Genomic DNA, 13,256 nt, shown 5'->3' on the forward strand with positions numbered 1-13,256 from the left:
TTTTGAGTGCAAACATCCTTCCATCAGCAAGGGCATTGAAGATGAAACGTGGCTGGGTCTTTCAACATGACAATGATCCAAAGCACACTGCCAGGGCAACGAAGGAGTGGCTTTGTAAGAAGCATTTCAAGGTCCTGGAGTGGCCTAGCCAGTCTCCAGATCTCAACCCTATAAAAAACCTTTGGAGGGAGTTGAAAGTCCGTGTTGCCAAGCGACAGCCCCAAAACATCACTGCTCTAGAGGAGATCTGCATGGAGGAATGGGCCAACATACCAACAAGAGTGTGTGCCAACCTTGTGAAGACTTACAGAAAACGTTTGACCTCTGTCATTGCCAACAAAGGATATATAACAAAGTATTGAGATGAAATTTTGTTACTGACCAAATACTTATTTTCCACCATAATTTGAAAATACATTCTTACAAAATCAGACAATGTGATTTTCTGGATTTGTTTTCTCGTTTTGTCTCTCATAGTTGAGGTCTACCTATGATGTAAATTACAGACGCCTCTCATCTTTTTAAGTGGTGGAACTTGCACTATTGGTGACTGACTAAATACTTTTTTGCCCCACTGTATGTATATAGTATCTTTTCAACTAGGCAACTGACGGCAGTGCAGACTGGAGATCTTGGTGGTTTTATGAAACTTTAACAGCATACCGCTACATTTGGAATAAAACGCTTGACACTGTATATGCTGAACACTTGTTTATTATTGTAGCACTAGTAAAATATCAGGTTGATGTTCTCTGTGTAGTCTTTACAAACTCTTCACAGATTATGGCCAGTTGCAGCACTCACAGCTAGGATCATAAACAAGGCCAGCCTGGCAATTTTGTTGGTAGGTGATGCCATTCAAGCAGTGCCAGAAAGCATTCTTGTTTCCAGCCACAGGATAGAGACCGTTAGCCTTGCCAGCACAGAATCCACTGCCTCCTGTGTTACCGCTTGAACTTGAACCGGAACCGGAACCTGATCCTGAACCTGAACCACTGGGCACAGTTTGTGGAGCGGCTGTCACTGGAGCAACAGGAGATGCTGGAGGTGTGCAGCCTATAAGCCATAAGAAATAATGTAAATCACCACATCATTTTTATTTGTTTAGTAGAAATTATTTCAGCATAGAGGGTTAAAAAATTAGTTATTCAAATATGACATTCATCTGGTAAAGATGAGTATGCCAAAGTGAAGTAGTTTCCCTATTCACTCCTGCCAAATGAACAGATCCCTACAACAATATTCGACTTTAAAGTAACATAATGTAGCATACATTATAATGGGGGTGAACTAGGACCTAAAAGTGGCCATGGAAATAATAAGTGGTCCCATTTTATAAGCAGACTCAGTACAAGTAGACAGAGTCAAATAGGCAGGGCCAGCACAAGTAGCTCCTCCATGTAAAGCAGTCTTGTGTGAAGAATATTACATAGGACTGCTTTACATAGAGGGAGAGGAATCAGTTCTATGTAAGTTACCATGTCAGACTTAAACTGTCACATACACAGGACTGCTGCCTCTTACTCCATGTAAAACAGACATTTATATTACACAGAGGTGCCTGCTTTATATGTGAAGGCTGCAGTCCTATGTAAGTAAAGTAAAAGGCAGTTGGGTCAGGATTGTCATTAAACTGTAAGCGCAGCAACAGACTCCTTAGTGGTCTCTGGTGACATTTATGAAGTCTCTAAAATAAGAAGAGGCTGGAAGACCTGTACCAGAGCCCAGGAAAGGTAAATAACACTTTATTACATTTAATCACCTTTCCTGGGCATATTATAATCTGGGGTCTGAAGAATCCCAAGAGTATAATAGCAGTTTCTGTATGGACCTATTCGGTCCCAATGAAACTGCTGGGCGAACATCATGCTATGAACTTTTGGAGCTGTCCGGCAGCCTCTGCTTTGAAGGTATAGAGTGGGGGCTGCCGGACTGCACTCTGCAGCAATAGTCAGGGAAAGGGTCCTCGGGGTAGGTAGCTTGCCAGCCCAGCAGCCCATATCCCAGTTTTCCCAATGGTATAATATATATACACTATAACATTATATATATATATATATATATATATATATATATATATATATATATATATATATATATATATATAAAACATAATTCTACCTTATAGTAACATAGTAACCCTGTCTGTTTTTATGAATGTGTGCTATTGATGTATGTATCAAAGGTTGACTGGAACAATAGTTGACTGGGAAAATATAAGTAAAGTCTACATTTGAAGATGATATTTACCGGATGCTTGAACGCCAAGAGTGCTCTTCAGTGTGGAGATCAGAGGGTATTTGCCCTGGTTACAGAAAGTACCAGTGAAATCATCCAAATCAATGGCCCACACCATAGCACCTGCAAAGTTGTTCTTCATCAGCCATTCAGCCTATACATAAAAATGTGACAAGCCATGTTAGTGTACTGTTTTTTTGTTTTGTTTTGTTTTTCACTAAAAAAATTGCTATTACCTTTATTTGGAAACTCTTCTGATTGTCATATCCTAACCACTCACTACCTTGGAAGGCATAGGGAACATCTTCTGCAGAAGACCACACATTAGTAGCGCCATTCTTCAGGAAAGTACAAATCTACAGAAATAAACAGGAATGGTGTTAAATGCTGATAAAACTCCTTTAACATACCACTGTTTGCATAGACGCTATTCTTTGTGACTGCTGCTAGTGTAAACTTTTAACTTCTCTTAATTTTTCCATTACTGTTTTAGGATTACTAAAATGATTTATACTATTAAGTTTAATAAGATCTTACTTCATAGTAGGCCCAGAAGCCAGACTGCCTGGTGTAAGGTCCAGCAGGTCCAGGTCCAGAAGTGGGGGCACCAATGGCAGTGTTAGATGGATTGCTCAGTACAAAAGTATGTCCATAAGTTGGGAATCCAACAATAAGCTTATTAGCTGGGGCACCATTGTTCAGCCAGTAGTTCATGACGTAATCCTGGAATGTATTAAGAGTTTAACAGTGTATTTTTTCAGGTTTTACAGCATACTAAAATAAGTGATAAATCATTGTGTGGATTTATCCATTCATGCATATGCAAACATACACTTGTGTAGAAATTCTCAAGATGTAAAACTCCAGACTTGGCATGATTACAGATGCATCATATATAGATACTAACCACATTCAGATAAGAGTTGTAACCAGTGGCAGAAGGGTTAGAATAAAGTGGGCTATTCTCTCCTGTGTATCCTTCCCAAGATCCATGCAGATCATAGGTCATAACATGGAAATAATCCAAAGCCCTAAAATATAGTAAAGCATTGCAATATTTGTTATAGAAAAGCCACAACTAGACTGTTATTTATTCTTTAAAACTGTTTGAAACAAACTTAACAAAAGAAACCCGTAGGGCCCTTGCACGAATCCCGTCCATGGAAAAGTCCAAGTGGGGGCCGTATTACCTGAATTGTCTACTACGGCCCACACATGGACTGCTTTCCAGAACAAAACAGACATACATGTCCACTTTTAATGGCCATTTTGCATCTGTTGCGTTCTTCCGTTTCTGATGGACAGTTGTCATCCATTTTGCATTAGTTTTTCACTGTCAGTGAAATAAAAGGATGAATTTCATTGTGAAAAGGCTCTAAGGTTACAATCACACAACCGAGGTCGAAAAAGGCAGAGAAAAACAAATTTTTCTTGGACATCGTGTATTCAAAGGGGATCTAGATGGCATTAGGACATGACCTATATTTTGACAGTTGTATGAATATCCCCGTTACTTGCATTGAATGGATTGGTGACGTGACATTTGTCACAAAAATGTATGTTTTTTACCACAAGTTTTTTCAGTTTATGCTGCGTATTTCTTAGCTTTTTTTCTTCCCCTAATAAATCTACAAAAAAACCTCTTGTAGTTTTTGAAAAAAAAGTAGCTTTTCTGCAGTTCTTTTTTTCCCACAATGTCTGGATGAGATGAATTATTTTGATTGTACAATAAGCCTCAGTTTTACTTTCACTGAGTTTCTGCTGCAGGCAAAAATGTTCTGTTTCTGCAACATAGGACCTTAGCCTAAAGGCAACATGTCATATGGCATTAGGACCACTACCAGGCCGCATGCCATTAAGCAGCTGGGGTTTAAGGACACATACTTCTGTAACATAACCTTGCCTGATGAAAGTTTGAAGAGGTCCGTTGTCTTATGAGATGATGTGTAAGACTCCTGAGTCTCTGTTGCATGGTGTGCATGCGCCAGAGACCCTCAGCAAACCCTTTAAACTTCTATAGACCCCATCAATGGCTGGTTATATATCACAGAGGTTTGCTACTCTATACCCCAAATTCTTAACTGTACAATGATGGTTTAATGGTCCCAAACCAATGGACAGGTTTCCTTTTAAAAGGATCATTTTACTTTTTATTTGCCTGATATGAAATTGTTACTTACTAACAAAGGATTTTATATATGTATACACTGCATTTGTATATACTGTAACACTATATTCAAACAACCAAACCAATTTGTGCCATGTTTTTCACATATCTGCGTGGGATCCATTTTTTCATGGATCCATTCATTTCATGGATCCATTCACTTCAATGTTGAATTTAGTTTGTGGTTCAGGTTCACTTAGCAGATAGTGCTTATCCCTTCGGGAATCCTACTAGGTATTCTATATAGCAGCATACTACAAACTGTTTCATTGCTAGCATGTAATGATACTCTCAAAAGAACCGTTTGTAGTCTATAGTCTGACTATATTTCTGATGCATTCTTTACTTACTGAGCCAATTGAGGGATCTGGTAACCGGACTGAATGTTGGAAATTCCAGCAGCCACAGCGGCAGTGACCATGAGCCTTGGTTTGTTTGATTGTGAAGCCTCTGTCTCAAAAGCTGCCCTCATTTCCTATAAGAATAGAAAATAAAGATCAACGAAAAGAAAAGTATTGGATACTAAAGTATGGAAGTACTGGATATTGCTAAATATAAGTATGACATTAATCACATAAAGATTACCTGAACCAAAGTGGTAAAGAGAGCTTTGTCCTGAGGAGTGCTGCCTCTTGAGCCAGGATATTCCCAGTCAATGTCAAGTCCATCAAACCCATACTGGCGCAGGAATTTGATCACAGATGTAATGAAGGTTTGACGGTTCTGAGCAGTAGAGACCATGGTGGTGAAACTGGAAACATGTCAGAACAAAAATATTTTTTTACAATACAAAGCCATGTTGATCTGCAGTTGGACAATTGCACTTTTTAGTACTTACGGTGCGGTACCAAAGTTCCAACCTCCAATAGCCAGCAAAGTCTTCAAGTTACCATTCCTGAAATTTAGAAATGTTTTTTTGTTTACTTCTGTTGTTTATTTAAGGCTAAATGTACAACTTGTGTGCTTTGTCATCCATGTGCCATCCATGTTTTCAATCATGGCTCAGCTACTTGCACACGGTCATTCTCAGTATAGAAATGGTGGAAACCCAATGGCCCTCTGCAGACCCCATTATAGTCAGTTGCTTATTTCTAGTATGAACACCAAGTACAAATGGGTGGAACATTTCTGTTTGGTCCCATAATATGGAGCCGTGAAAAAGCAATCAGAATTCTATGGGTTTATATTGTATGTATTTCTAGGCTCCTACTGCAATTCTTTATGGCTCTAATTTTATATGGAGCTATAGATGTATGATTGAGATTGGTTAGGTTTTTTTTGAGCAAATTGTAAAAATAACAAAAAAGTGCCTGGATCAAGACCAAGAAGGCACTATACTAACTGATGATTGTATATCTCAATAGACCAATATTATCCTGTGTTAAATTATTATATAGCTACTTACTGATTTTTTAGATTTTGGAAAGAGCTGTACAGAGTGACATCATTCCATTCAATTGTGGCAATTTGGTTGTTTGTCATGCCAGCAAATGCATAGATGAGATGAGTACACAGGCATGGGTCAATGTTATCAGGCTTGAACTTCCCCAGTCCAGGTCTGTACTGGGCCCAGTTGGTGAAATAACATGAAAGCTCATAGGCAGAGCCTATATGGGGTAAGAATAAGCACATACTTGTCAATATAATTATCAAAGTCATGGTAAGAATACAAACCCAGTAATAATGCACATAGTATTGTACCTTTATACGCAATTATATATGATACACTTGTTTTTTTTTTCCAACTGGCGGGTTTTACTATCCAGTGCCAAGAGAGCTGACAGTGTGCTATTTTTTCTAGAGTAAGAGGGGTGGTGTTTTATTTTATCCAGATGATTCTTTTATGTGCATTTTAAACTACTCCATAGACTGACACATTTTTCAATATGTAACTCCTATTTTTTTTATATTGTTATTGTCTTAGGGATTGTTTGGTGAGCATTTTTGGAATAAACTTAACCTATCTAATTTTCTTTTGATAGCTAATAGAGATGAGCGAGTAGTGAAATATTCGAAATTTGTTTCAAGTAGAGCCTCAATATTCGAATACTGGATCGAATATCAAATCCCATTACAGTCTATGGCAAAAAAAATCCTTGTTTCAGGGGAAACCACTATTCGACTAAAGGAGAGTAACTAAGTCCACGAGTAGCAGAAGGAGAGTGTTTAGGAGGAGTGCTGTGCAGTTAAAGCGCACGGACCCCATAGACTATAACGGGTCCATTTGCTTTAACTGCACAGCGCTTGCAGTTGCGGTGATATTCCGTTCAGGGGGGTCCTCCTGCGGACTCCTTCCAAACCGGAGGCAAGCGCTAATGTGAACTTACTCATCCTGCAGAACCTGGCCGAATGCTATACACTGTATAGCATTTGGCCAATCAATGCTGGTTCTGAATCGAATCATTACTGCGAATAGGAGTAGTATTCGAACGAGTACGAGTATTTTGAATACCGTAGTATTCTATTGAATACCTACTCGATCGGATAGTACTCGCTCACCTCTAATAGCTAACAGACTATAAAGTTCCCACTAGCAATTATGGGACAAACATTGCCAGGAAGTGTCTATCTTGTACAGACTCTTCCTGGCAATAAGAGTATTGCTAATGGGAACTTTGCAACCTGTAGTAACATGATCACCTAACACCCCGACACACACAAAAAAATCAAATATAGGAGTTATATTATACAGCTAAGGCCCCTCAACATGTAGCTAAAAACATTTTAAAAAGAATTTTTCTTTGCCATTTTTTTTTCACAGCCGAAAACGGTGTATTTCGTTAACATGCGGCCTTAATACCTACAAGACCACAGAGGGGCAAAAACTAACTAAATAAAAAGAAATACAAAAAACTAGTGTGTGTGGGTTGTATTGGTATTTTACAACTTACCTATCTGAGCATTCAGCAATAATGCCAGTCCTGAAAGACAGAAATGTTACAAATTTTAATGTGTATGTATTAACAATGAAAAACTTGAGGAAAATATGTAATAGATAATAATGTTAATTTAACATTATTATCTATTACATATTTTCCTCAAGTTTTTCATCCATATAGGCATTATAGCAATTATAATATCTTACAGGTATCATTTCTATACTTTATTTTTCATGTTAAAATCTGAACAAAATTATGGCACATTCTTCAACATTGCCCCTATCAGGAAGAGTCAGACAGGCAGGTCCATAAACACATCCGCCAGAACTGTTTGATGTCGCCCAGGCCCTGTTGTGTCATCTTTATGGTGGACGTTTAGGGAGCTGAGAAGAACTTAATCTAGCCATACTCTATATTGTGTAACTGCTCTGTTAAAGATATCAGTTTTTACAATTGAAAACTGTCCATTTTGTCTAACATGTATATCCATTTATAATATGGAATTAGGAATAGTAGTTCTTGATAATTGGCCATTGTAAATGGGGTTTAAAATGGACCACAATGTACACTCACCGGCCACTTTATTAGGTACACCTGTCCAACTGCTTGTTAACACTTAATTTCTAATCAGCCAATCACATGGCGGCAACTCAGTGCATTTAGGCATGTAGACATGGTCAAGACAATCTCCTGCAGTTCAAACCGAGCATCAGTATGGGGAAGAAAAGTGATTTGAGTGCCTTTGAACGTGGCATGGTTGTTGGTGCCAGAAGGGCTGGTCTGAGTATTTCAGAAACTGCTGATCTACTGGGAATTTCACGCACAACCATCTCTAGGGTTTACAGAGAATGGTCTGAAAAAGAAAAAACATCCAGTGAGCGGCAGTTCTGTGGGCGGAAATGCGTTGTTGATGCCAGAGGTCAGAGGAGAATGGCCAGACTGGTTCGAGCTGATAGAAAGGCAGCAGTGACTCAAATAGCCACCCGTTACAACCAAGGTAGCCAGAAGAGCATCTCTGAACGCACAGTACGTCGAACTTTGAGGCAGATGGACTACAGCAGCACAAGACCACACCGGGTGCCACTCCTTTCAGCTAAGAACAGGAAACCGAGGCTACAATTTGCACAAGCTCATCGAAATTGGACAATTGAAGATTGGAAAAACGTTGCCTGGTCTGATGAGTCTCGATTTCTGCTGTGACATTCGGATGGTAGGGTCAGAATTTGGCGTCAACAACATGAAAGCATGGATCCATCCTGCCTTGTATCAACGGTTCAGGCTGGTGGTGGTGGTGTCATGGTGTGGGGAATATTTTCTTGGCACTCTTTGGGCCCCTTGGTACCAATTGAGCATCGTTGCAACGCCAAAGCCTACCTGAGTATTGTTGCTGACCATGTCCATCCCTTTATGACCACAATGTACCCAACATCTGATGGCTACTTTCAGCAGGATAATGTGCCATGTCATAAAGCTGGAATCATCTCAGACTGGTTTCTTGAACATGACAATGAGTTCACTGTACTCCAATGGCCTCCACAGTCACCAGATCTCAATCCAATAGAGCATCTTTGGGATGTGGTGGAACAGGAGATTCGCATCATGGATGTGCAGCCGACAAATCTGCGGCAACTGTGTGATGCCATCATGTCAATATGGACCAAAATCTCTGAGGAATGCTTCCAGCACCTTGTTGAATCTATGCCACGAAGAATTGAGGCAGTTCTGAAGGCAAAAGGGGGTCCAACCCGTTACTAGCATGGTGTACCTAATAAAGTGGCCGGTGAGTGTATATAACAATTTTATATAAATTAATAATACAAGTGAATATAACAAACTTTTCATATATTAGACTATTGGGGGTTGGAAAAGGCACACTAATACCGTATTTTTCGGACTATAAGACGCATAAGGTTTTAGAGGAGGAAAATAGGGAAAAAAAATTTTGAAGCAAAAAATGGTAAAATATTTAATATATGGGAGTTGTAGTTTTGCAACAGCTGCAAGGCCACATTGACAGGTGACCCTGCAGCTGTACGGGGATGCATAGAGTGTTTTTTTTTGCGGGGCCAGAAGTACTTTTTAGTTATACCATTTTGGGGAATATCTATTGCTTAGATCACCTTGTATTGAAAAAAACCCGGTAGTTTACGATATATGATTTTCTACTTTTATATATATATTCTAGGGACAGGAGGTGATTTAGAACTTTTATTTATTTTATATTTTTATTATATATTTTTAAAGCTTTTTTTTTTTTTTTTACTATTTTATTCCCCCCCAGGGGCTTGAACCTGCGGTCGCTTGATTGCAAGTCCCATAGACGGCAATACAACTGTATTGCCGTCTATGGGACATTCTGTCTATTCTGTCATAGAGACCAGCCGCAATACTAATACAGCAGTGACAGGCCTGGGAGCCTCATTAGGCTCCCGGCTGTCACCCGGACAGGTCGGCTCCTGCGATATCGCCGCGCAGGAGCCGGCCTGCAACTTTACAGGTACGGGGCCGGTGGGGACCAGCCCCGGGGGAGAAGGGGCCACAGATACTGACCCGGCATCCGCTGTACTAGAGAGGCGGATGCCGGCACGGGATAGACGCCGGGGCCTGAGACATCGCTGCACTCCTCTGCCCTGCATGAAGCCAGCGGCGGGGGGACGGAGGAGCGGAATAGCATCACTCCTGCTGCTGCTGGCTTCATGCAGGGCAGAGGAACGCAGCGATGTCTCAGGCCCCGGCACCTGTGCCGGCGTCTATCCCGTGCCGGCATCCGCCTCTCTATTACAGCGGATGCCAGGCGCTACATTCAGACTATAAGACGCACCCTTCTTTTCCCCAAAAATTTTGGGGAAAAAAAGTGCGTCTTATAGTCCGAAAAATACGGTAGCTGCAGCTGCTATACCGATTTTGGCAGGACCGACTTAATACTTCTAATGTTTATTGAGTCTTAACTGCAGATGGGGAAAGAAGCAATGAGCCATTGAATGCCAACATGCACAATCATTTTATTCTCAAGGGAGTTATGTGCCTTCATCAGAATAGGACTAGGGAGTTTATGGCCCTCCAATATAATACATTCTGGGGAATTACTGTACAGTTAATGCACATGTTACCTGCTATCCATTCTCAAATTCCACTGGCCTCTCAGTAGCCTGCTGATTCACTCTTGCCCACCTAGACATCATCTCACCCACACAATGCATTGTTTCATAATAAACTTGCTCTATTAAATTCTATCCAATATTGGCACATAGTCTGTGTGAAATGCTGTATGCTGCCTTTCTGTATGTAGTGAAGTGAGTATTTTGTGCCATGCACAACCCTAACAAGGGTTGGGGACAAGGCACCCAATGGCCTCCTTTGGTCAGAGCCTGACCAGGGAAATGACCTGCTCCCTGTAGGTAGAGTCCAGCCTCAAGTGTCTGTGAGTGGCTTATTCTCTCCACATTTGTTGATATTTTACAGTTTTGGAACCAGAGATTTGTTTGTTAAAGCACATTCATATAGCCACGTGTAACTTTCAGTGAAAGATACTTGCTACAGTTTGCTGTTTTGAACATATAGTATATGGATTTCTAATATCTGTGATTGCTAATAAAGGAAACATTTACTATATATTATTTTACAGTTATAGTAAATAGAAATCTGAGACTATAAGTAAAAATAATTCTCAAAGGTAATATTCACTTTGGTATAAACGTAATTATTCTACAATATCCTAGCAGTTACCAAATAACTAAACATAGCTAAATAAACTCCTATAAATAATATGAAGTACATAAATAATTATAGAATTGTAGAATTGCTATTATTCCCTTACCAGTGAGGAGGATAAGCTTTGCCATCTTGCCAATGTACTGACTCCAGTAAGTGAGGTATCGCTATTTATACGTCTCTCCATTCCACTTTCCTTATCACTTGGACAATGTAAATTTTACAATTAATTGCTCTGTAAATATCCAGACTTTTTTTTGTTTTATTTGTTGGTATCTTGATTAAATAGTAATTATTTGAAAACCTATTATCAGAATTATGATATATTATCCTTGGTCAGTTTGGACAGTTTTGATATTTGCAGAAACAAAATGAAGCCAAAGGCGACGCTAAGATGTGTGCTTTTGTGAACAGTTCATATTTCCAACCAATGAACGCCTCTCCTTAACATTACGAGTTTAGATAACCCGTTTACCAGGTGAGGACAGTGTGATAATATTATAACTATGACCTTCGCTACTATGTAATCACCTTCGATTAGAACCATTTGAAGTCAGTTTGGGATATGCCAGAAAGATATGCTTTAATGGAAATTAAATAGATACCTAGTGCATATCTGATAAAGGAGCTTTATATAAAAAAAAAGACAAATTTGGCTTTGCTAATCGTAGGTTTTCCATTCACAGTCGTCATTCACACTTGCTTTTTTTAATGTATTTTTCCACATTTTAGGGAATTTATTTTTTTCCATAGAGCAGCAACAATAGGTCACTGTAAACTAGAAATGCAAAAATGTAATATTTGTTAAAAAAAGTATGGTAAAAATATCAAATGTTCTTATTGCCCATAAAAGATTTTATACCTTGGCTTTTCTATCCCAAATGTGAAAATTCTTAAAGTGAATGTGCTAACTTGAAATATAAAAAATTGAGAATCTTCATTAGTTGATACCTTTTTAATGGCTAACTAAAATAATGACAGATTGCAAGCTTTCGAGGCTCTGGGCCTCTTCCTCAGGGCTACGACTAAGGGGCTAGAGCGCCCAGAAACGCGTCAGCCAGTTATTATGTTTCAGTCACTTTTGGGGAGAGTTTTTCACTTGCACATTTGTACCAGTAAAATGATGAACTTTAAAGGATGAAATAAAGAAGAAACTTTTAAGAAACACAGGAGTGTGGACCCATTTTCTTCATATAGTTTAAACACAGTTTCTGAAGGATGCATATTTATGCAAAAAGAGACACATAGGAATAGAATTTTTGGTGGGAAAGTAGATGATAATTGGTACACACAAGTAAACAAATCATCAGTTCATAAGGCCCTTATCAGTTCAAAGAGTGGGCTTTATGGCTGCTTTGATTTGCATTGTGATGGCTTGTTCCTGTAGAAGGACATAAACCCATGTGACACATTCAAGCCCCCCTGGAGTGTGTCAAACAAAGTCATAATTTTATATTCATACACTTTTCTGCCGTTTATGGATTTGAAATTTCCCTTTAAAACCAAAATTTTCATGTCATTGATGATATTATGATCTTGATTTCAAAAGTGTTCTGGCACGGGGAGGTCCATTCTCTGCTCTGTAATCATGTGGTGGTGTGAATTCATCCAAAGTTTCTGACTAGTTTCTTCTACATACAGGGGGCATTTGGTGCATATTATTAAATACACCACATTAGGTGTGGTGCAGGTGTAGGTACCTGGGATCTTGTAGTCCTGATTAGAGTTAGGGATCTTTATATTATCAGTGGTCAGTAGGGTTGAGCGATCGTGTTCGGAAAAGATCAGATTCCGATTGGCGATCGAGAAAAATTCACGATTGTGATCAGAATTCCGAACACGATCTTTTCCGGCGGGATCGAGTTCGGAGGTTAAGTTCCCACAATGCTTGGCTACTGGCCAATCATTGTTGGAACAGCTAACATGACGCCTGAAACTCAGGCACCATGTTAGCTGTGGGCAGAAAGCTCATTGGTTGCCAGCAGCATCATCACACCCCTCTATATAAGGGAAGTGATGATGCAGACGCCACCATTTTGCTGCACATACTAGCTAGGGAGAGGAGCTCAGTGGTAGCTAGGGTCAGTGTAGGCAGGTGTTTAGCTGTGCTAGTGAGGGTGTTATAGTGCTCATACTGTACATACCTTTCACAAAAGGCATTCGTTCATTTCTGACAACCAGTGGCTGCCTATAATCCAATAGGCAGTTCTGTCCTCAGAGAGATGTATATATATATATACCTTAGCCAACTAGGTATACAT

General features: G+C 39.5%; 1 protein-coding gene across 1 annotated transcript; it reads right to left on the reverse strand.

Annotated features, from left to right (window-relative positions):
- Window positions 1-696: 696 nt before the first annotated feature.
- On the reverse strand, window positions 697-11,173 carry LOC142194883 (acidic mammalian chitinase-like). The gene is made up of 11 exons (XM_075264310.1): window positions 11,102-11,173; window positions 7,297-7,326; window positions 5,811-6,012; window positions 5,244-5,300; window positions 4,991-5,156; window positions 4,756-4,880; window positions 3,146-3,269; window positions 2,776-2,961; window positions 2,475-2,594; window positions 2,251-2,392; window positions 697-1,056 (listed from the first exon to the last, which is right to left on the reverse strand). Exons 1-11 carry the CDS (start codon window positions 11,124-11,126, stop codon window positions 782-784), a joined length of 1,452 nt encoding a protein of 483 aa, XP_075120411.1. The 5' UTR covers window positions 11,127-11,173; the 3' UTR covers window positions 697-781.
- Window positions 11,174-13,256: the final 2,083 nt, after the last annotated feature.

The sequence above is a fragment of the Leptodactylus fuscus genome, chromosome 2 (genome assembly GCF_031893055.1).
Source record: "Leptodactylus fuscus isolate aLepFus1 chromosome 2, aLepFus1.hap2, whole genome shotgun sequence".
Lineage (NCBI taxonomy): Eukaryota > Metazoa > Chordata > Amphibia > Anura > Leptodactylidae > Leptodactylus > Leptodactylus fuscus.

Coding starts and splice junctions, on each gene's coding strand:
- LOC142194883 (XM_075264310.1), bottom strand. CDS start 11,126: ATGGCAAAGCTTATCCTCCTCACTG. Junction 3,270..4,755: donor CAGATCCCTCAATTGGCTCA/GTAAGTAAAGAA, acceptor ACTATATTTTAG/GGCTTTGGATTATTTCCATG. Junction 2,595..2,775: donor GCTTCTGGGCCTACTATGAA/GTAAGATCTTAT, acceptor TTATTTCTGTAG/ATTTGTACTTTCCTGAAGAA.